Raw genomic sequence first — 24,503 nt, 5'->3', positions numbered from 1 at the left:
TCCGGTTCCCACGCTCCCGCTCCTGGACCCTCCGTTCAGCCGCGGATCGATGTCTCGGTCCGGGAACGCTGAGCTGCGCTGCGGACCCTCCGTATGTTTCTCACTCCCTCCCGTCTGCCACAGCTCCGCCGCTTCACCCTCTTTGAGCCCTCGTAGATGCCTCCCTACCGGCTATGTCAGGTTCTCCGCAGCCCTTTCCGGTGTCCGAGGCCGTCTGCTGGTGTTCAGCTGGTTCTCTGTGGGAATGACTGTGTCCTTCCGTGCATTCCCAATGCATCTGTGGAGAGGGATGCACTCCACGTCTCTCTACTTCGCCGCCATCTTTTTCTCCTCCATGTTCATTCTTATAGGCCTAGTCTGTTAACTCACTTCTCCAATCCGGATATAGATTTTTTTTAAGCACCCTCTATTAAATACCTTCCTGCTTAAAATACTTAGAACTGTTTCTGTTTTTTTGCAGTGAACCCTGACTGATACACATCCTAGGTATTATTTTGGGAAATCTATTCACTGTCACACAAGATGCAAAGTACTATAACTCTATAGAAGGGGTTTTGAAACCAGAAAAACAAGCTAGTTTAGTAGCTATGTATCCTAAAGCAAGTTATTTAACCTCTTTGTATCTAAGTTCATACATACACACACACACACACACACACACACACACGAACTAGATATCAGTATACTAATTTTGTAGAGTTGAGAATAAGGTAATACAAGCAAACTATCCATGTACTTACTATCTAGCATTGAATGGTCACTCACTCACTAGAGTTCATTTCTTTCTATCCCCATATTGGAGTCCTTTAGTGATTAAGGTGATTAGTAAAATAATTTTGTAGGGAAATTCTCTTTAAAGAACTTTAAAAAAACCTTGTAGGAACACAAAGATTTGGCACTGGTTCACAAAGACAAGAGGAATAGCTTTAAACTCAGCCCAAGAGCAAACAGACTTCTGAGTACTACCAATTCATCCCAACTGGTGGCTCAGGGCCCAGATAATTTGTTAATTATTTCAATATATATTTATTAAGCCTCAACATTTATGGACAATTTACTCATTAAGATACAGTGGTAACTCCTAGAGTAATGGAAATAAAAACAAAAATAAATAAGTGGGACCTAAGGAAACTTCAAAGCTTCTGCACAGCAAAGGAAACTATAAATAAGACAAAAAGGCAGCCCTCAGAATGGGAGAAAATATTTGCAAATGAATCAACAAAGGATTAATCTCCAAACTATATAAACAGCTCATCCAGCTCAATATCAAAAAAACAAACAACCCAATCAAAAAATGGGCAGAAGACCTAGATAGGCATTTCTCCAAATAAGACATACAGATGGCCAAGAGGCACATGAAAAGCTGCTCAACATCACTAATTACTAGAGAAATGCAAATCAAAACTACAATGAGGCTATCACTTCACACTGGTTAGAATAGGCATCATCAGAATACGGGGATATGTGTATAAAAACAGATGATTGAACCTGGTGTACCCCCCCCCAAAAAAAAATTTAAAAAAATAAATAAATAAAAAAAGAAAAAAAGAAAATCTACAAACAATAAATGCTGGAGAGGGTATGGAGAAAAGGGAAGGCTCTTGCACTGTTGGTGGGAATGTAAGCTGATACAGCCACTATGGAGAACAGTATGGAGGTTCCCTGAAAAACTGAAAATAGAATTAGCATATGACCCAGCAACCCCACTACTAGGCATATACTCAGAGAAAACCATAATTCAAAAAAACACATGCACCCCAATGTTCATTGCAGCACTATTTACAATAGCAAAGACATGGAAGCAACCTAAATATCCATCAACAGATGAATGGATAAAGGAGATGCGGTACGTATATACAATGGAATATTACTCAGCTGTAAAAAGGAATGAAATTGGGACATTTGTAGAAACGTGGATGGACCTAGAGATTGTCATACAGAGTGAAGTAAGTCAGAAAGAGAAAAACAAATATCGTATATTAACTCATACATGCAGAATCTAAAAAAATGGTACAGACCAACCGATTTGCAAGGCAGAATTAGAGGCACAGATGTAGAGAATAAACATATGGACACCAAGGGGGAAAAGCGGGGGGGTGAGGGGGGTGGGGTGTTGGGGTGGGATGAATTGGGAGATTGGGATTGCCATATATAGACTACTAATAAGAAAAAAAAATACCAAGTTGTACACTTTAAATATATGCAGTTTATTGTATGTCAATTATATCTCAATAAAAGTTCTTGGGGAAAAAAAAAGATACAGTGGTAAATCAAAAGGTCCCTGACTTCCAGGAGCTTGCATTCTATTGGAATGCAACAGAATTCCATTGACATAAAATAAGTCAATATATAACTTCAAATAATGAGAAGGACTATGAAAAAAAAGGCATTCTTCCTTTAGCTCTCTTTCCCTTACCTTCTCAGAAGTTTATTATGTTGCTTGACTCATCCCCTCTCACAGCTTCCTTCCATGGGACGAAAGGCACAGGGAGGTGGAGATTATGTCAATAATGTCAAGATTCTCTTAGGTAGGTGAGTAGTTTCAGGATATGTGAAGAGTCTGGGGCCTGCTACTGTTTCATGGATGCCAGCAGAAAACAGAAGATGCCTGAATTAGAGAAAAAGGAGCATGTCAAAACAGCACTAGCATGATGTTGGCACTTGTTTCCTATGCCCCCCAAATCCCACAGGGTCTAAGGGGAGGGGTCCAGGTGGCTGCCAGTGCACAGTGGTTTTCTGTCACAGCCAAGGAATACTGAAATTGGGGAATTTGGTGCTTTTATAGTGTTTGGTAAGCAATCCTTCTCTTTGTTTGGTTGAAGATATTACTTGGCTGCTCAAGGTTGCTTGCTGCAAATCCAGCCCTGAGAAATGACCCAAGTGAAGAGTAGTCTAGGTTCTGCATCCTGGGCATACCCAGAAATAATGTATAGAGATGCTCACAACACTTGGCAGCTTGCTTTTCCCAACAGGTAGAGGGGAGAAAATAATTGAACCCTCCATCCTTTACAGTTTTGTGCAATCATAATTATAAAATTTTCTAAGGTTCTTAGAACTTAGAACTTTATCTCTACCCCCTTCCAATCTTTCACCCCAGATATGATGTATTTAGGTGATTGAAGACCTCAGGCAGATTATAGTAGAAGTTGATAAGGGAAGAGAGAGATTTTCCAGTTATTACCAAATATAACCAGAGGCTTCTGTATGGATATACAGCCTCTCATCTCCAGAAGCATGGTGCTAGACCTCATACCTTCTAGAAACTTCACCCCAGGCTCTTTTCCTGTTCAAGATATCACTGAGTGCTCATTTTAACAAAGCTTCACTGCAAACATATATTTATGTGGGTAGGGAAAAGAGCAAAATGTGGTATGTTCTCAGCCCTGAGCTCTCCTGTATGGCCATTGCTCTAGAGTCCTGGTAGAAAGGGCCATTCATGGGTCATCCTCAGAGTCTACCTTCCTTGGGCTCTCAAGCCAGGAAGAGAAAATTATAGACTTGCTCCATAACAAATCACTGTTGTCCAATTATCTATGTGGACTCCACTCTCCATTTCCCATGGTGGTGATTTCAAATATTCTCCAACCTATTCACATGTTCATGGAACACATTTTCCTGTTTCCTAGAGAAAATGGAAGGCATATGGGGAATGCTCTTCTAACATGTCATTTGTTACCTCTTGATTCCCACAGCAAATGCTGAAAAATAGCTATTATCATCTCAATGTGATACATTAGAAAATGGAGTTTTGGAGATTTTATGTAACTTTCCCAAAATGACAAAGGCTGTGTTTCCTAGAGAAGAAATCAGAAGAAATCTTTATGACATGGGACCTTCCTCACGTAGTCTTCTAGAAATGGGAAAATAAAACTTCCCTGTTTTTTTTTTTAAAGTGTTCCTATAAGAGGCTCTAGCCTCCTAGGCCACAGAAATATATGCACTATAGAGAATGTTTTCTTTCACTTTTCCTAGATACATTTCTCATACTATAAGGATTAGATCTGTAGCTGTTTGCTTTCCTAACGACAGAGCTAACTGCTGTGATCCAAAGGGTTAATAAAACCTCTCTTACCTTCTCCAAAGCAAAAAATTATATCCTGGGAAAGGCTCCTAGGTTAGTTCTGAAGGTGCTGGAGAGATTGGAGTATTATCTTTATAGTTACTTAAATTTCAACTAGGAACAAGGCCCTGGAGCTTGGAGACATCTGGAGTAAGAGACAGACCTTTTCAGGAGGGGTGGAGGGGACAGCTGCCTCCTTTACCTATATAAGCAGAGAAAAATCACTTTCCCTTGTCCCTTGTCTACAGAGTTTCTGGCCACTCATATAAGAAAATTTCCATTGGCTTTCATCACTTCGTCCCAGGGATAAGGCTTGGGCAAGCAGGGAGGGGGAGCATGCAGTTCTTATTTACTGTGGGATAATAAGAAATCTGCCTCTGATTCAGGACACCTCATGTGTTCATTCAGGATAAAATGAATAAAGATGGGTATTAAAAACCCACCACTAGACAATTCAGAGGAGGGATAAGAACTCAAGTATCACAATTGAAGCTTCCAGGTTGGCTTGCTACACTGTGAGAGATTCAGCCATTAAGGTGACCATAGGCTCAACCGGATTCAGACAATTTATTACTTGCACAGCAAAAATAATACCAACATGGTGTCACCTCCCCACATCTCTAGTCCCACTGAAGGACACTGAACTGGAGAGACCCAGTGACAGAGATAGGACTGATGGCTGATCTGCTACTGAGAAGCCATCTCAACTATAGCCAGGCAGTTTCTAGACTTACACAGAAGCTTGCAGCTGTATTTGAAGATGGAGTTAGATGGAAAGTCCTGTGCTCAGCTGACATGAGGGAGATAGATGAGAAATGGTTTTACAGCAGTCTCTTGGCAGCTCCTTACAAGAAGCTTATCTCCCTCTGATCAAGGAGGAATTGCAGGGCATTCCATCAAGACTCTGGTCAGACTTGCCTGTCTGACCTATGTAAAACCATGTAAAGTCATGTGGTAGCAGAGCTGTCTCTCAGTAACTCCATCTCTGACCTTTCATGTATCCAAGAAAGAATTATTTTCAGGAATTCAGGCCACCCATTAGATCACCTAATTAACTCTACTGATTAACTACAGGGTCTTGGATCAAATAGTTTCTATTTGTCTTCAGTTACCCAGATGAGAGTGACCATGACTCTGACTCCTAGCAGGATGATCAGACCAATTTAAAGGCTAAATTGCAAACAGAGCCAAGCCAGCTAAGTACATCTCAGGTACCACTGATATAGACATTAGAAAGCCACACAGCTTTCTCTCTAAGGTAGAAGATAGATCGCTCCACCTGCCCTGATTTATTAATCCCAGTGCAGCAACAGGTGTTGTCATTTGAATATATTTCCTTGATTGGCCAGCAGGAGGTCTGGAGCAATGTGATTGTCTATAACCACTTGCATTAGAGAATTCAGACTGGTTTTTGTCAGGCAAGCACAGGCCTGATGTCCACATCAGCAGTACCCTATTAGGGGCATAAACTGTATTAGGAGTGTTTATATTATTTACTGGGACGGGTCAAATCTGTGACCCTTGGGATGGGCAAAACCCTTGGTTAAACCTAAATTATTCCTGCAAAGCAGGCTGCAGTGCTTCTGAGGAGAACAACCAGCCATAGCCTTTACAGTAAGAACTGCTCCAGGTAAACTAGATTCTGCTAATAGGTTTGCAGTGACTTCAGCAACAGTATTTTGCTGACACGGGGGTCAAGGTTTGATTTTTCAGTGTCCAAAGGAACATCTGTTAAGTATTTGGCAGTAGGGTCAGGAAGGAGTGATAGATATAGCAATCACTCAAATTCAGAGCAGTAGCTCTGCTCGTGGGACAGCATAGAAGGGAACCTTGCTTTCTCCTTAGCTGGTAAATAGAGAACGCATGGGACTGAATAATCTCAGGCTAGGGGACCCATGTTAACGTCCAGAAAATTATCTTGTTCTGTCAATGTGGGTGGAAGTCATCCATCCGAAACATCAACAGTCCTGAGTTTAAGATCTAAGGACTAAGGATCTATGTCCTAAGATCTAAGGATCTAGGATCTAAGTTAAGAATGGGTATTCAGTTACCAATGTATCCTGAGATACCAGGCCAGGTGTCCTACAGGTAAGAGCCAAGAGAGGTTAATGTCTTTCCCCTACGCTCAGCTTACTGGGGTTTAGGGTGTTCCTTCTCTCCAGCTGTGTTGTTGCTTTCCTCCCATAGCTACACGATTGGTAGGGCTGGTGCCTGCACCACTCACCTCACTCTTTTTTTCCAATCCTATAATTTCTAACCAACACCATTTGCTTGGATTTATCTCTCAGGGGCTTTTTCCTTGTAAGCTTGTACCATCCTAGAACTTATCCCACCCCTGAGGTGTGGGCCTTGCCCGGACCACTTCAGAGTTGTCATCTCACACTCCTGATTATCTGATGTCCTCTAGTTCAAATAAATCTTATTAAGGTGTATAACATACTTGCTGCTTCCTGCTCATCATATCCAATCAGCATACTGTTGTCATTATGAACCACCAACATGAACCTGTGTGATGTTTTGTGGAATGTCTAGATGATCAACACTTCTGCAGGGTATGTTAAGGAGAACTGATGTGTCCCTGAGGTAACACTGTGGAGGTGTACTTGTAATAAGGAAGAACTTGCTAACAAGTTAAGAATGTTGCCTAGAGCCTGAAATATATAGGATAGCCCATTCTCAGGGCTCTGATCTTTAAGGGTATCATACTTGTTCCTACAGAGATAAAAAGTTGCAAAATAGAGAATAACACTTTCTTATTGGGGGTTTATAGGAACATTGTGACATGACCTATGTGGACAGCTGTAAGAACAAAGGATTCTAACACCAAGAAGTTTGCAACAACCAACCATGCCCCCTCCCCTTTTAATATAAAAGAAGCCCGAATTCTAACTCGAGAAAGATGGCTCTTTGGGACACTAGCCCACCATCTTCTCAGTCTGCTGGCTTTCAGAATAAAGTCACTATTCCTTGCTCCAATAACTTCTCTATTTATTGGCCTGTTGACTGGTAAGTAGTTGGAGCCTGGACTTGGCAACATACTGTTGGCCTTGTTAGGTAAAAGCCAGCTGCTTCTGGTGGTTTTTACAAGTAAGTACAGAGAAGACATCACGAGCCACCTCAGCAGCTGCATACCAAGTGCCAGTTTCTGTGTTGACGTCTTCTAGTAAAAACACTACACCTGGGGAAAGCAGCCACAACTAGAAGTACCTCCTGGTTAAGCTTATAATAGTCCACAGTAATTTCTTCAAGATTCACTTCTGCACAGGCCAAACTGGTGACTTAAATGAGAATGTGATAGGTATCACAGCACCTCTGCTTTTTTCAAGTCTTTTATGGCGACATTGTAACAGGGAAGAACAAATCTGACTCCATATTAAATCTGTTTCTTTTACTTTAACCTTTGTATTCTATTGCTTTTGCTACAAGTTAATCACTTAAGGGATGTTGCCTGTAGCTTAAAGTATCCATAATGGTCCATCTCTGTGAATCCCGTCTCCCATGCCTGAACTTAACCTAAAATACCTTTGTTTAGCTCACAGGAAACATCCTGACCAGGCCACCTGTAAATGGCTGCAGGTGCAGGAAAGAAGAAATGAACACATCACTTCCAGAGTCTGGCTGGGACCCAGAAACATTTGCAAAAACTTATTGCCTTTCTTACTTTACCTCCTCACCTCCTCCTCTTTGCTCTATAAAAGAAACTAGCATCCAAACCCAGACAAGACAGCTCACTGAGACACCAATCCACCATCTTCTTGGTCTTCTGGCTTTCTGAATAAAGTCACTATTCCTTGTCCCAACACACTGTCTCGATTTATTGGCCTGTCGTGTGGAAAGCAGCATGAGCTTGGACCCAGTAACAACATTAATTGTTTTACTATCTTGGAAGAGAGTAAAATTTCCAGGAGCATCCACTTAGCTCTTCCTACTATAATGGCCCTCATCCCATGGATAAGAAAGCCAAAATGGGGATATAATCAGTTCTAGAACTGAGAAAATAATCACACAATTAGTGTGTGGATTAAGTGACCTAACAACCAATTGTGAGATGGATATGAGCTAAGACTTCACCTATCTACTGACCAAGAGAAACTCCAGCTTTGGTTGAAGGGTCCCAGTGGTGTTTTGTGTCGCCAGGATTTAGCATCAATTCACATCCAGTGTCTAGAAAACCTCCAAAGATCTCCATATTTCTTTTCCTCCAATGTACTGCCACTCTGCTATATGGCCATATATTTCGGGGGGACAAGGTTGAAGGAACATTTACAACATGTACTATGGCAATGGTGCAAGGTAATTCCTAAAGAGTACACAGACTGTCCTTCAATCAAGGGGTTCTGGGTCTGTGAATTTATATAGATCTAAAAACTGAGTGAGAGTCTACTGTGGTGACTCAGGTCAGATATTGGCTACTTGATTTAGAACTTTTCTTATTAATAAATATAAAGCAGTACTCTATTAGGTTGCCTATCTATTTTTTCCCTAGGGCATCTCTGTGGGCCAAGGCACTCTGATTGCCTGTACACAGCGGTTGCCCTTTCATGATGCAGATGTACCCACATTATCTTTGGTGGTCTGTGCTATTTTGGGATCCTGTCATCCCCATTCTAATCAATGAGTCCACCTCAATAGTGGCATCCTCTATGGTCATACATGGCCTACAGAGGGAAACATCCAAAGAGATTTTCAAAGATGCATGTCTTCCTCTCACTAGTGTATTTCTCAATTCCTCAGTGAAGGGAGCATCTTCTGGGCCTTTGCATGGAACACAGTTGGGGGATATGTATGCAGATTACATAGAAGTCCAGTGTAACATTTCCCTAAACTTTTGGATTCCCTGCTCCACATCACGTCAGGGAAACTCTGGCATTTGAACCTCACAAACTCTAGGTAACCAATGAGTCCAAGTTTCCATCAATCAACCAAGTAATAAGCTATTAGAACCACCTCTAGCTACACAAGCTAACACATATAACAAACACCATAACAATATGTTCGGCTCAGTATATGGTATTACATTCCATCCTCCATGGTCTAACACCCTCAGAATCCATCCCCACACATGTTCTCCAGGTTTCTGCCTATATATTAGCGAAGTCTCGTCCTTACTTTGGTGTGTAAGTTACTTCTTCCTCCATGATAGTGTGCACCTATACCCCAGAAGCGTGCTGAAATTTGATACTAGTTGTGAGTGCATTGGTAGTAGAGGGTGATTACCTTGAGATCTGAGAAGACTGAATTTCCTCGCAAGGCATCTGACCCAGGTGAGTTATCAAGCAGAGGAAGCCTACCCCTTCAGAAACTAGAGGGCAACCTACTTCCACTAGTAAGAGAGGCTCAGAGTGACTTGGGGGTTCAAGATTGTCAGTTCCATCTGGGTCTAACCCACTCCAAGTTTTGGAATCCTGTTATTTAACAGCACCCTAACTTTTACGTGAGAAACCTGGCACAACCCTGAATTCAACAGAAGTTGTAATTTGGTAATTTGAAAATCAAAATTTTGTCTTTGATTTTTAGCAATATCATTTTGTTGCTACAATCAATAAAAGTTACTTTTAGAGTCGGATGGAGTCTCTCTGGTTCTCATACCATAACTCGGAACTGTGCTTGTCATTTCTCTTTTTAAGCATTCAAAGGAACTCAAAAGAATACATCTCATGCCACAGTCCTTATAGTTACCTTACAGCCATAACAGTCCAGTGTAGCTACCACCTGGGGCCCCAAGGCACTTGGTAGTTCATCACAATCAGCCACAGGTGACTGACTGGTTAATCGGGATGCCTCATGTACCATGACTTACTAGCGTCTCAATTCACTCTGGCAAGGAACTCAGCACTGAGCTCAAGCCAAAGGCCCAAACTCCTAATCCCACCTTTGCAGGTCTATCTCTTGGGACTACAGGTAAAGTTTAATAAAAAGAAGTATTAACTACAACAGGGTTTTGGAGTAATGAGAGATTCCCTAGTAAGAAGAGAATACCAGAGAATACAGCAATAGCAGCTGTAAGGAGCTAACCTTATAACTAACCCTAGGGCTAGGAGACAGAGTTCTCAAAGAAGAGCGCCCCCAGTTTTTCCCAGGGCTAAGATCCAGACCTTGCTGGAGAGGGCACAGCCTCACCCACTGAATGGCAGAGAAATCACTGTGGTGCCACACCTGGTCAAAAAACCAGCCCTCTAGAACTTGCTACACATCTTGCCTCTAGGGTACCCAGAAAGCTATTCATGAGCTAGTGTCTATCTTTAGATCCTCTACTACAAAATCACTAGAGCTGGAGACGTGGGAGGAAAGTGCTGGCCCCTGAGCAGTATAGGAGCTCGGCACTGGAGAAAGCCATATATGCTGCAAGAGCCTGCCTACCAAAACACCTAAACCAGGTAGCAAAACACCTTTCTTCCTGTTATGTCTCTTCAGCATCCTCTACTGACAAAGCTTCAGCTCCTGCTGGCAAAGAAAAACTTACTTTAAAAGGCCCAGATCCATTTTCACAGTGCAGTCAAAAAGGGTGAATTTGGAGTTGAGGGGCAGTGATTCAACACATGGCACAAGCATCACTTCTCAGGTTCCCCTCACAGATTTTGTAGCCAGGTACCTACACCTGTCTGGAGGGATCTCCGGCAGGTAGGCTCTTTTCCCTCAGGGTTCAACAGAAGTCACCAAAAGCAATGGAGGTAAAGATGAGTCTGAACAGAATTCGCAGCCTCCTTCTTCTCATCGAGTTTCCGTCCAAAGCACCCCAGGCCTGGGACCTCAAGGACAGGAAACCTGGGCATCGAAAAGGAAGTGGGGAGAAAACGCAGCAGAACGGGGCTGCCTGGCTCCCCAAGGCCTCTCAGGGCCTCAACTTCAGCAACTCTCCCTCCTAGGTCACAAAAGCCGCCTGAGGTCTTCCCTCCGCCGGGGCTCCGGGAGGCCGACGCTGGGCGGGCCCGGCGGGCGGCGCGTTGTGATTGGGCGCCGGGGAGCCCGCCCCCTCATCCCGGCGCGTCGGGAGGGGGCGGGGCCCGCCGCCTGCTCGGCTCCGGGGCTGCGGGCGCCTATTGACCCAGCGGCCACTGCACCGCCGCTGTCTCCTCCTGCTCGTGGCGGGCGGTGCAGGAGTGCCGAGTGGCGCTGGAGAACCGGCGTTTCCTCTCGCAGCTGCCGCCGCCATCTCCGTGTTTGCGGGGCGGGAGGGAGGGAGGGGACTCGCGGCTGCAGCTGGAGCAGGCTTCTCTCCGGGGAAGGTCCTCTTCTTGCTCTCCTTTTCCTCCTCCGCGCGCCGCCGCCGCCCGCCCCCTGCGCCCTCCCGGCGCACCCCGGGTCCAAAAGCGGAGAGGAAAGGGCGGCGGGGGCGGGAGGGGCCGGCGGGCGGACGCGCGCTCGGGGGAAACTCCTGCCGGACCCGTGCGTCCCCGCGCCCGGGGTGCACCCCGGGCCGGCCTCAGCGGCGGCGGCGGCGGCGGCAGCAGGAAGGGGCTCAGTCGGGGGAGGCGGAGGCGGAGGCGGTGCCACGGGGGCGGGCCCGCCTGTCCCGGCGCTAAGTTGTGGGGCCCGGCTCCTCCCGAGCTGATTTCTTTCCCCACGGCTCCTCGAACCCAGTTCCGCGCCGCGGGCCCCAGAGCCGCCGAGCCCGCACCTCCTGGGTGAAGAGGACACGCCTGCCCTGGTCGGGAAAACTTTTCCTGCCGACTCGGTCGGGGCGACGGGGGCAGGAAGTCCTGACAGCGACCTTTTCTCCGCCTGCCCCGCGCGCCCTGCCGGGTGCCGGCGCTGAGCTCGAGAGCGAGTTGAGAGAGCCCCTTCCGGGCTGCAGAAGAGTCCCGCCTCAGGAGGGACGCCCGGCCCCAGGGAGGGAGGCGGGCCGGGGCGAAGGCCAAGGGCGCGTGGCGGCGCCGGAGATACGGTGCGGAGCGCCGCCGGGACCCGCATCCGCAGCGGAGAGCGCGGAGAGCACGAGCCCCGGAGCGGGGAGCCTCCGGCGGCCGCTTCCAGGAATCCACGCTCCGCCTCCTCCTCCGGGCGAGGACAGTGCCCTGGCCCCGAGTCTATCCAGGAAAAATGAAGTTGAGTCGCCAGTTCACCGTGTTTGGTAGCGCTATCTTCTGTGTGGTGATCTTCTCGCTCTACCTGATGCTGGACCGGGGTCACTTAGACTACCCCAAGAGCCCGCGCCGCGAGGGCTCCTTTCCCCAGGTAAGGACCGGGAAAGAGGGGGCGCGGGGCTCCGAGAGGGTAGGGGTGGGGGCCCGTAGTTACCCGCTGCTCCGCCACGTCTCGCTCGCGCCGAGGCTCCGCTCGCCGGCTGGGCGAGGCCGAACTGGAGGAGGCTTGGGTCCTCCTCCAGCCTGGGCTCCGCAGCGTTCCGACGGCGGTGACCGGGATTCGGGAGCCGTCTCCTCCCGGGCGCGCGGAGTTAACAAAGTATCAGGCGGCTTGCGGTGGGCCGAGCACGCTCACGGGAAGTGGCCGTGTTCCCGCACGCGCACCCGGGCCTGTTGGGGTGGTCACCTGCTGGCCAGTGAACCGGCACGGCGTGAGGCGCTGCCTCGCCGGCGCAGCGCCCCCTGACAGCTGTCGGCTAGCCCCTCGGCCCGCACAGGGTTAAGCCGCACAGAACCCCCTGCGCGCACCCAGTTACGGAAAGGGATCCAGCAGACCCCAGATGGGTGTTTTATTTGTTTATGTTTTAACTCCACTGCCTCTTGAGAAGTAAAAGTTTATTTCGTGTTGCAGATCTCGAAGATGTGAATCTGTGGGGTTGATTTTAGTGTCGTCATTCTTCAGCTATTATATCGGGTTTGTTTGGAGCAGAAGAGGGAGCCTAGTGGGGAAGCGCTTGTTATACTCCGGCCGGAAGCTGTGGGGCGCTCAGTCCTGAGCCAGCGGTCAAATTGTCAAACGAGTTGGGAAAACGACCCGTCTTGTCTTTTATTTAAAGTTACTAAAAATAAGCAAAGGGAGACAATCGGTTCTATTGGGGAGGATACCGCGTCGCATGTAAGATTTGTTTCAGGTTATTTGTCAGTGACCTGTACGATCCAGAAATTTTAGTGAAACTGAATTGTGTAGTATATCCCCTGTGATGAATGAACCTGAAGAACTGAAAACCCTAACAAGCTGATTTATCAACTACTTGACTCAAGGGTAGATAAACGTAGGACGTGAACAAGTTGGTGTTTGTTTTTTCTTTTTCTTTTGTGTGACAATGTAAATGACCGAAGAATATTCTTGCCTTTTGATTTTGTGATACGCTAGGACGAAACGTTTGCGTTTAATGAAATTAGACTACTAATTTTATCTGAATTATTATCAAAGTGAAAAAAGACCCCTTTGTGGATAGTGTCATCAATACAGAGCGCTCCATTGCTTTGCAGATGAGAGAGATTAAAAATCTGGTTGTAAACAGATGTATCAAAAAATTTAAAAGCTTTTGCTTTTAGGTAGTATTATAGAGAAAATATAGTGAGATAAACACTATGGGATATCTATAAATATTGATTTTAGAGTTTGTCCAGTGCTTGTTGATGAGATTGAATAAAACGCTTAAAAAAAAAAAAAAAAAAAAAAGAGGGGGTGGGTAAATCCTCTGAAGCCAGAGCAAAAGGAGGAGGTCTAAGCCTTTTTAAAATATGTTGTGTAATTTTGGGGCTTAACTTACTGTGATTTTTTTCTTCCAGTAATCCCATTTTTAGGATTTTCTCCATTACAGGGAAAACCATAAAAACTGATAGATTTTACTTAATGTGTTATCTTGAATAATGTCCTTTGGCTTTGGCTTGATGATCACTTGGAAATGATTTATGCAGTCATCTGGGGCGGGGATTCTCTGGCAACCTTGACATTTTACTGTTTCTAAAGAAGTGAGTGACTCATCTGGTTACTGGGGAGTCTTAGGCGAAGTTATTTCCAATATTTTAATATCCAGCCCTAGTCCTCGTCAAGGGGCTGAAGTTCTGCTTAGAACACAAAGCATTTAATGGAAAGTGACAGTGGCTGCTGGAAGAGAAGGCCCTGTGTGTATTGTGTTTTGTGTGCAATGGGAGAGGGTTTGGAAGATGGAACTTTTTATACTTAAGTTTGCCTTTCTCAGATTTTCAGTACTGGATTTTCAGTGCAAAAGGCACCTTTGCTGATTTAGTTTTGGAGAGCCACTGAATCCCCAGGCAGGTAGACTGGATAAATGCTGTGTAAGCCTGTCTTGCATGTCTGATAGCAACCTATGTGTCTTAGTCTTACATGATAAATTGCATTCACACAGTCACTACCCAGTAGATGAGGAAAAACTTAGGCACAGAGAGAGTAACTTGCCCAAAGTCACACAGCTAAAAGCTGAGATTTCAACAGGCAGCCTTCGGAGTCTAAGCTGTCAGCCACTATGCTGTACTGCCCCTTAGTAATCCTTTGCTTACTGTTCAGGCCCCAAGTTGCTTGTGGAAAATAGAGCATTTTGCTCCTTAGCTTATGACTTTTTTTTTCTTTTTTAAGAAATTGTTATTATGAAGCCCTAATGAATGTGCCCCTTTTTTTAATGCTTTTCTTTTAAATTGTTTGATTTTGAAATACTTACAGGTTCACATCAAAGTATAAGTAATAATACAAAGAGATCACATGTATCATTTACCAGTTTGCCCCAGTGGTAACATCTTGCAAAACTGTAGTACAGTATCACACCATGGATATTGGTATCTTGATACAGTCAAGATACAGAATATTTCCATCACCACAAGGACCCTTTACATTGCCCTTTTATAGTCGCAACCACTTACATCCTGTTGGTGTCCCCTTCTAGCCGCTGGCAACTACTCATCTGTTGTCAGTTTCTATAATTTTTGTCATTTTAAGAATGACAATTGAAATCACAGTGTGGAAGCTTTGGGGATTGGCTTTTTTCACTCAGTGTAAATCTCTGGAGAGGCATCCAGGTTGTTACATGTTTGTTCCTTAATATTTTTTATTGATGCTATCTTTTCATTTTTCTTCTGTTCCTTATTATTGCTGAGTAGTATTCCATAGACAGAGCACAGTTCATTTAATCATTCACCCACTGAAGAACATCTGGGTTGTTTCCAGTTTGGGACAGTTTGTTTTGAATAGAGCTGCTATGAACATTATAAACATTCACATACAGTTTTTGTGTGAACATTGTCTTCATTTCTCTGTGAGAAATGCCCAGGAGTACAACTGCTGGGTCATATGGTACAGGCATACCTCAGAGATATTGTGGGTTCAGTTCCAGACCACCAAATGTGCTCCTTTTTATGAAACATTTAATGCTTGAGATGTGTACCTCTCCCAGAATGTCTTCTAGCTCATTTGATAGCTAAACATTATGATGAAAACCATTATGCAGAATACCATCCCAGCATTTGAGTTGATTTTTATTTTTTTCACTACTTCTAACGCCTGTGTAAACTTTAATCTGATGAGAACACCAAACATAGCAAAACTAGGTTGCACTAAATTATATTTCTTTGATGAGTTTGGGTATTGAATTCCTTAAGTTAAATAGAGCCAAACTAGTCAGTCATTAGAAATTGCTTTTTTTAAATGTGTTTGATAGGTCTTATTTCTCTCTCTCTCTTTTTAAAAATATGTATTTTTTAATTTTTTTGGTTGTTCCGGGTCTTAGTTGCAGCACGCGGGATCTTTGTTATGGCATGCGGGATCTTTGTCAGTTGAGTCATGCCAGCTTCTTAGTTGCGGCACACGAACTCTTAGTTGCGGCATGCGTGTGGGATCTAGTTCCCCAGTGAGGGCCCCTTGCATTGGGACTTTTGTTGTTAAGGTCTTCTTGAAATTCTTCATCACTTCCTACAAGCAGATTTCACAAGTTGCTTACTGTTTACATTGTGTATAAGAGGATGGCTTATTAATGCCTTATGTTTGGATTTGGAGAATTAATGACTCGTATTATTAATTAAATATTAATTAATTAATAACAAAGGATCAGTCTTTAAATAACTAGTGTAGTATATGATTATAGGGATTAATATTAACCCTTGAAAGTGCAGAGATTGAGACTGATGGAGAATGTGAAAGTGAAGTTCAGATTTTATCTTTGTGCCCAGAAAACATTTGTCAAGTGAGAAAGTGTAAATGTCTTTAAGTATTTGATTGAAAGACATTGGTGGGTGGGGACTTTTATGCCTTTTGGGTTTTTTTAACTTATACTTTGAAAATAAAATACACATATAAAAATTGCTTAAACACTTTACATCTCTAGTGCTTTCTAAAGAGTTCAATGTAGTGTATGTTTAATAAAAGTTGACCTCAGTCCCCCAGTTGTTTTTTCTTGTTTTTTAGAAATCTGTGAATCTTAAGAATAAATAGAAAAATATGATCCTTTCTGCTTCTCCACACTCCAGTGCACCCTATTTGTAAACCATAGCACTTGTTGCTGGGGTTTGTGCAGGTGTAGGAGGGAGTTTGTTTCATTTCTTGGGGTACACTGTTTGAGATCTGTGACTTTTGAGAAGTGATAGAACTTTGAGTTTGACAGTGGTGGCAACCAGGGATTTAGGAGAAGTGAGTGCAAGAACATGAAAGCCCCTGAAGAGGGCTGGTTTCCTCCACCCTCTCCTGAGTCCAGCAATCCTTCAGGACTCCTCCTGCCAGCATGTTTCAGTAAGACTCAAGAGTCTTCCTTTATACCAAGTGGGAAAGACACTCATGACTGCATCTGGTGTGAAGGCTTAAGTCTATTATTTTTTTTAAATTGAATTGAAAGTGTTAGTCCCAGATCAGCACTGCTTTCAGGGCCTAAACAAATACTTTTGCTTGGGAAATGTTGCAATCCTATTTATCTGCAGGAAATTTTCTCTGTAACTCATTAATTAGCATTAAAGGATATCTAGGCTGTGGGCAAAACATTGAGTAAAATTAAGACTTTTATTGCTTTTATTTTGAGTCAGCTATTGCTTTTGGTGATAGCTGTTACAATTTTTGCCTTTTTTGACAGACTAGACTAAGCGTTGAGATTTTCCTAGAAAGAGTAGTTAAGTAGCTGCTGCTGATTCCCTGCTTTACTCTTAGTTTTTTGAGTCCAACAGTCTTAGTTTTCCCAGGTTGTTCCCTCACTTCCATGGAGATCTTTAAGAAAATAGGAGGATATTCAACAGCTGGGATGTAATCTCTGGTTGCTGGATTGTAAAGGCCGCATCGTGTTTTTGGCCCTTTCTGTCTTGGTGGTCGCATTCCTGGTAGCATCAGCTTTTATGGTACATGTAGAGCTAAAGAGAGGAGAAGGAACTCTAAAGAGCAAATTTTGCTTGTTTGCATAGTTTTGATTAGTAAGCTGATCAGGCGAGGAAGTAGACCATTTTCGCTAAAATGGGTTTCTGTTTCAGTTATAGGTGTTATACCAAAGCAGCTAATTTTAAGATTGAAACCATGTTTAGGGTCAAACAAGTTTGAGGGTTGACTGTACTGAAATGGAGTTCAGACCTAGTGCCTGAGTATTGTTAAATTTGCCTTGTCATGGGAAGTAAATCATTGGATTTGAGTAAACTCAGTCTCTTAAAGTTACAATGTAGCTTTTCTATGAGACTGTGTATTTAAGGCAATGTTATTTGTTTATGCAGACCAGTGTATAGTAGGTATCCAGCAAATATTTCATGTTAAATTTATAAACTTAACATATTATATTCAAAGAAAAGATCCACCTTGAAGCATGCTAGCTTAAACATGTACATACTTGACCTTTTGCTGCCTCACAGACTTTGCTGTTGACATTTGGGGCTGGATTCTTTGGTGTGGGGAACTGTCCTAGGCATCATAGGGTGTTTAGCAGCATCCCTGGTCTCTACCCAGTATACGCCAGAAACACCTTTCCCCAACTTGTAGTAAACAAAAATGTCTCCAGACATTGCTAAATGACCTTGGGGGAAAAAATCAACCTTGTTGAAAAGCACTTTGGCTGCAGGCTAGCCTGAGATCTGTTCTTTATACCCATTGCACTTTGTTAGCACTTTGCATTTTAGGAAGGAGTGATCAAAAGGCTTAATTGAAGTATAGTGTTAGTTTCTGGTGTACAGCAAAGTGATTCGGTTATACATATGTGTGTGCGCGTATATACATACTTGTGTGTGTATATATATTCTTTTACGTATCCTTTCCATTATGATTTATTATAGGATATTGAATATAGTTCCCTGTGCTATACAATAGGACCTTGTTGTTTATCCATTCTGTATATAATAGTTCGCATCTGCTATTCCCAAACTCCCAGTCCAACCCTTCCCCACCCCCCACCCCCCTTGGCTGTTCTCTATGTCTGTGAGTCTGTTTCTGTTTTGTAGATAAGTTCATTGTGTCATTTTAGATTCCACATATAAGGATATCATATGGTATTTGTTTTTCTCTTTCTGACTCACTTCGTTTAGTAGAATAATCTCTAGGTCTGTCCATGAAGCTGCAAAAGGCATTATTTCATTCTTTTTTATTTCTGCGTAATAGTCCATTTTGTGTGCAATACGTATATATGCCACATCCTCTTTATCTGTTCATCTGTAGGTGGACATTTACCAGTCTTGGCTATTGTAAATAATGCTGCTGTGAACATAGGGGTACATGTATCTTTTTGAATCATATTATAGTTGTGTCCGGATATATGCCCTGGAGTGGCAACTCTGTTTTTAGTTTTTTGAGAAATGTCCATACTGTTCTCCATAGTGGCTGCACCAATTTGCATTCCCACCAACAGTGTAGGACACACCCTTTCCAGCGTTTGTTATTTGTAGACTTTTTAATGACAGCCATTTTGATCAGTGTGAGGTGGTACCTCACTGTAGTTTTGATTTGCATTTCTCTAGTAATTAGAGATGTTGAGCATCTTTTTATGTGCCTATTGGCCATCTGTATGTCTTCTTTGGAGAAATGTCTATTTAGCTCTTCTGCCCATTTTTTGACTGGGTTTTTTTGTTTTTTGAGTTAAAAGATCTGTTTGTATATTTTGGAAATTAAGCCCTTGTCAGTTTACAAATAATTTCTCTCAGTGCATGGGGTGTCTTTTGTTTATGGTTTCCTTTGTTGTGCAAAAATTTATAATTTTGATTAGGTGTCATTTGTTTATTTTTTCTTTTATTTCTCTTACTTTGGGAGACTGACCTAAAAAAACACTGGTATGATTTATGTCAGAGAATGTTCTCTTCTAAAAGTTTTATGGTGTCATGTCTTATATTTAAGTCAAAAAGCTTAATTCTAATACTCAAGGATAACTAGCATTTTTTTTGATGACTGAAATGTATGCTTTCACTAGATGCCTAAAATTCACTTATATTTTTGGGATTCTACATCACAATATGTTACAGAAAATAAAAGGGTAGATTATGTTCATATGGAAGTTAAAAACAGAAGATTATTATAATGAAACTTAACTTTTAAAAAAATTGAACATGCATATTATTATGAGAAAAGCATTTGGTCAAGTGATAGTAAATAGATCATGTTTTACTTTCTGCAAGCTTAGAGGTTAGCAATAGTCTGGATTTATTCCCCTTGCCTTTTAGCATGGGAAGATAAGATATATTGATTAGTAGTAAGGTAGTATGAAAGGCATATGCAAAAATAATTTGAGATGTCTGATGATTCTGGTTACTGCATTTTGTATTCCTTCTTAAGATTAGAAAAAAGCAGGGAGAAAAACTGGAAAATGAAGTGGATGGAAACTTCCTTCCCGTTCATTTCATTTTGTTCTAAATAGCCTTTTGAAAGAAAGGGGGGTGGAGGGTAGGGGTAGGAAAAGAATGAATTTCTGGGCATTCTCCTTCCTTCCCTTTTGTCCCAAGACCTCTGGTCTTGAACTTTGCTGAAGTCAGCTAACTGTGGGCCCAATCCAGCCTGCCACCTGTTTTTGTAGGGCCACAAGCTAAGAATGATTCTGACATTTTAAAATGGTTAAATATTTCATGACATGGTCACACTCATTCTTCTGTGAGTCAGATCATCTCTGGCTGCTTTTGTGTCACAAGGGCAGAGTTGAGTACTTGAGACAGAAACAGTGTAGCCCACAAAGCCTAAGATATTTACTGTTTGACTCTGCAGAAAAAGTTTGCCAACCCCTGGTTTAAACTGTATTTCTCTGTTATTAACATTGGAGGCAAATAGTGTGATTAGATCTGTTGAAGCAGAGGTGGGTTACTTAAAAACAAAATTCTCGTAAACTGGTCATTAGGTAAGCATTACTCAAACTTTGTGTTTTGAGAGTGTGGTTTAAAACTCATGTTGTCTCTGTGTTTCATAGATTTCCAAGCCTCCTTGGGGAACTTCTGTGCTAGAGCATGGACATGCTTGACACGTTTAATTTGTTTCTCTTCTATTACCCGAAGATATCTTACTCGGGACCGATCTGGGACGGAGGGTTCTGGAGCATGAACTAAGCATGAACATAGTCTTGAGATTGCAAACTGTGACTTTATTGTATTTTGGATTTGCTGTAATTCACAGATGGGCTGAATTCTGAGCCTAATCTCACTGCTTGGATTGCTTAGTACTGGGGAAGGAGAGCCCAGGTCCAGGTGTCTTCTCCATAAACCGTATTTCTAGTCTGGAACTTAGCAGTCATGTCTGGGACCCTGAGGACTGCTCAGCTTGAAGGCGAAGAACTGACTACCAGGGCATCCGCAGGGCCACTGTGCTATTCTTCTTATCCAAGAGTAATTAATTCCTGCTAATTTTGATCCCTCTTCATGCTTCTTAAAGATTATGTGTGACTTTCATCTGTCCTTCTGGCACAGGCCACCATTCCATTCGTGTCCCCAGAGACTTTACTGTCACCATTAAAATGTAGTATGCTTCTTCTGAACAAAATAAGTGTAATGCATCTCATGAATGGTGTAATTTTTAATTGTGTTGTTCCCCCCCCCTTTTTTAAATATATGCATCTTTTCATATATAAATGATTTCCACACTGGCTTCCTTTGCAGGTATTTGCCTTCAGAAGTCCAGAGAAATCAAATGCTTCTTGCAAAGGCAGAGCAGGTCCCAAATGGGACCCCATCCTACCAGTGAACCTTATTGTCTTGAATCAGGAGTCTAGAGAGCCAGGAAACTTGCCAGTGATTCTTTTCTTCTGAATATATGTTTCTTCCAGGTCTGATGTTATTTAATTTTGTGATGGGAAGCTCTTCCTCTCCAGGGTGAAGCTGTACTTTGGGCCCGAAGTTGTACTTTGCAGCATTTGTCCTCTTTTCCCTACCACATGTGTGGCGGAATGTGGAATTTATTGGTCCTGGCCTTTGTGGTAACATTTTTACCTGTGGAGCATTAGAGGATGGAAGCCTGACAGTATGAATCATTCTCGGAAGTATTTTCTTCATAAAAAAAAAAAAAGTCCTGAATTTGTGTTTTTAGAATCCAGTGAGGTAGTCATTCTCTTAGCAGTCATCAGTACCCCAGAAAAGTCATAACATGAAAAAGTCATAGAATTTTTGGAGTTGGGAGGGCCCTTCCAAGGTTGGGTAATTTAGTCTTTGATTTTTCAGATAAGGACACAGATGTGTAAACTGGACCTCAGCAGTTTTTGTTTTTGGCCTAGGTCCCATAACTAGTCATAGCATATCTGGGACATGCTTGCTGTCCTGTAATTCAGTGACCTTCCTGTTGTACTACAGCCAGCATATATTTGATGAATCATTGTGTGTTATGTACTATGGAAATTGTGGTAGACATACCAGATGTGCTACTTGCTTTTTGATGGAGCTTCTTAGTTATTTGAGGAGACACAACTGCAATTTGTGAAACAATTAGAGACAGTTGAGTGTTAGTTATTCTTTAAAAGAGTTAATTTTAAAAAGTTAGAACAGTGCCTGGCACGTGGCAAATGCTCAGTAAATGCTAGTTATTACCAATGAACAGAGGTTTATATAGTACCTATTATGTACCAGGCACTGTTGTAGGTTCTGGGTATAAAGGAACTAAGAATAAAACAAGAGTCCATGGTCTTAATTTATATTCTTAATATAAGGGCAAAGGCCTTAAAGAGAATTCAGTACTAAGTTTGTGTAATGGCCTAGCTCAAATTGATCTAAGGACATGGGACAGACGCTAGGCTTTTCTGATTGGGTAGGACTTTGAAGGGAGAAAGAACATTCCTAGTGTGAAGTACAATGCTTCTGAAGGCTCAGAGTCACAAAGGAGCCTAGCACCGTGAGAAGAGGTGAGGAGGCTGGTTTGATTTATAATATTTGGAGCTTGTAAGGAGTAGTTGGGAAAACACAGCAGGTGGTTTGGGATCAGATTGTGAATTTCCAGTGCAATGAGTTATGAATTGGATGGTGGTGAACCATTTGAAGTTATTGAGTATGTCAGGAAGTTGCCTGAGAAAACCAATGCTAGAGAATTAATTTCATAGAAAAGTTTAGACCTGGAAGGGAGCTAAGAGAATATTCAATCTAAATTATTCTGGTAGCAGTGTGTAGGAAGACTCAAAAGCAGGAAGGCAGCTGAGAATCTGTTTGAGGTAATACAGACATAAGGCAGTAAATCCCTGTAGCAGTATTGAATTGGCTGGAATCAAGAGGAAGAGGCAAAATGTGGAGACATTTTGTAAAAAGAAGCGTCCGGGCTTTCTTACAGATTTGATAAAGGGTAATGATGGGTGGCTTGAGTAAAGAAAGTTCTCCCACCTTTTTCCTTTGGGGCTTTTGGAGACTGCTTGTACTGTTTGCAGAAGGGGATAGTTGGAAGGATAAGCTAGTTTGAGAAGCCAAGTTCAGTTTAGTTTGTGATGAGGTGGGTGTGAGTGGAAACAGCCAAGTGGGCTGGAGTACCAGAGTGAGAGATCAGGGAAGGGAGATGCTGATTTGGTATCATCAGCACAGTGGGGAATGAATGAGCTCACTTGGGACTTTGCTTTGTGAGAAGAAAGCAGAGAGCCAAGTAACATTTCTTATAGCCAAAAGCAGCACTCCTTAGATTAAGATTATTGTGTAGCAGATGTTAATAAAATGCAGCAGCTTGTATTCAAATTGTCAGAAACCAGCTCATTGATCCGCATACCCCAGAAAAGATAAGGCTATCATAAGAAAGGATTTCAAAGAAACGTTTCAGTAGGAAACGAAAAAAGGCCCATCTCATCTTTGGCCCACATTATGGGGTAAATGATTGTTTTCTAGGTTATAAGAACAGAAAATAGATTACTCTGTGTGTATGTGTGTGTGGGAGTGTGTGTGTATGTGTATTGGGGGGTGGGGGAGGAAGAGAGAGAGATTTATTAAAGACCAAAACCAACACTCTAAATAGAGGTTGTTCTGAAGATCAGCCAGAGTTCTGAGAATACCCCCAAACTGCCTCTTGTTTATAAAGAAGAACCTCTCCCATTTGATGGGTGGCTGACACCCCCTCACCCCCGCCCCCCCGCCCGCCAAATGGAAGAAGTAAGAACTGTTTTTGTTCCTGTGCCAATTCTTGAAGATTTGTAAGGCCAAAGGACAACACTCAAGATGCAAGATACTTCTTGTGACTTTCAGCGGAGATCTAATCAATAATTGTTTAAAAGAAAAAAAAATTGAAGAACCCCAGAAATGTATATCTTTAACTCATCTTTAGTAGCTGATAGTATGACATTTAGAAGTTATTATTATTTTATGTTCTTATGTGTTACATTGTACCTTACTATTGCATTTGTTGTGTCTGTGGTATTTATCATATCCCTCCTTGCCCTTGTAGATCAATTGGTTCAGACTGACTTTAAAAAAAAAAATTTATTGAAGTATATAGTTGATTTACAATGTTGTGTTAATGTCTGCTGTACAGCGAAGTGATTCCGTTATACATATATATACACATTCTTTTTCCTATTCTTTTCCATTATGGCTTATCACAGGGTGTTGAATATAGTTCTTTGTGCTGTACAGTAGGGCCTCGTTTATCCATTCTATGTATAATAGTTTGCATCTGCTAATCCCACACTCCCAATCCATCCCTCCCACCCCCCCTCCTTGGCAACCACAAGTCTGTTCTCTAGCAGACCGATTTTTATAAAGTCACTAGGAAAGGATTTGTAAAACTTTGGAATATTTAATGCTTGTAAAGAAAAGTGAGGAAACTCAGAATTTATAATATTGAATAATTCAAGTGGGGCTTGCCTAAACACCTCTCTTGTCTGTAAGGAATAGAGGGGCTTATTCAGGAAATGATTAGTATAAACAAGATGGAAGGTAGGCTGATTATCTACTTAATACAATCCTACCTTCAGAGGTTCCCCAGAACTATTTCTGTATGAAAAACCGTCTTAGACATGCCAATTGCATTTATTTTAAGAGGCTAAATAACACTGTTTAGGCTGACTTGCTTTTTCCATTATTGACAGTTACTCTCTTTTTACATTAAAATTGTTTCTCACAGTTCCTTGTGTAAAATTATAATATGTCAATAGAACTTTTATTGGCAGATGCTAAAATACAATACATGCCATTCCTTGATGGAGAATGAGTTTAGGTAGTATACATGGATCATGCATAAT

The 24,503-nt window shown here is 42.4% G+C and overlaps 2 protein-coding genes across 2 annotated transcripts in view; one reads left to right on the top strand and one right to left on the bottom strand.

Annotated features, from left to right (window-relative positions):
* Positions 1 to 12,100, bottom strand: part of MAN2A1-DT (MAN2A1 divergent transcript) — a 281,244-nt gene extending 269,144 nt beyond the window's left edge. Inside the window, exons 1-2 of the mRNA XM_057737741.1 lie at positions 10,524 to 12,100; positions 2,417 to 2,608 (exon numbers count right to left, since the gene is read on the bottom strand). Of these exons, the coding sequence (XP_057593724.1) occupies positions 10,928 to 11,971 (1,044 nt within the window). The 5' untranslated portion in view covers positions 11,972 to 12,100 and the 3' untranslated portion in view covers positions 2,417 to 2,608; positions 10,524 to 10,927. The remainder of the gene's footprint in view (positions 1 to 2,416; positions 2,609 to 10,523) is intronic.
* The window catches only part of MAN2A1 (mannosidase alpha class 2A member 1), a 164,426-nt gene continuing 151,144 nt past the window's right edge, over positions 11,222 to 24,503 (top strand). Inside the window, exon 1 of the mRNA XM_057737710.1 lies at positions 11,222 to 12,235. Within this exon, the coding sequence (XP_057593693.1) occupies positions 12,101 to 12,235 (135 nt within the window). The 5' untranslated portion in view covers positions 11,222 to 12,100. The remainder of the gene's footprint in view (positions 12,236 to 24,503) is intronic.

This window comes from Hippopotamus amphibius, chromosome 1 (genome assembly GCF_030028045.1).
Source record: "Hippopotamus amphibius kiboko isolate mHipAmp2 chromosome 1, mHipAmp2.hap2, whole genome shotgun sequence".
Classification (NCBI taxonomy): Eukaryota; Metazoa; Chordata; class Mammalia; order Artiodactyla; family Hippopotamidae; genus Hippopotamus; species Hippopotamus amphibius.
This window is presented reverse-complemented; position numbering and strand designations above follow the sequence as displayed.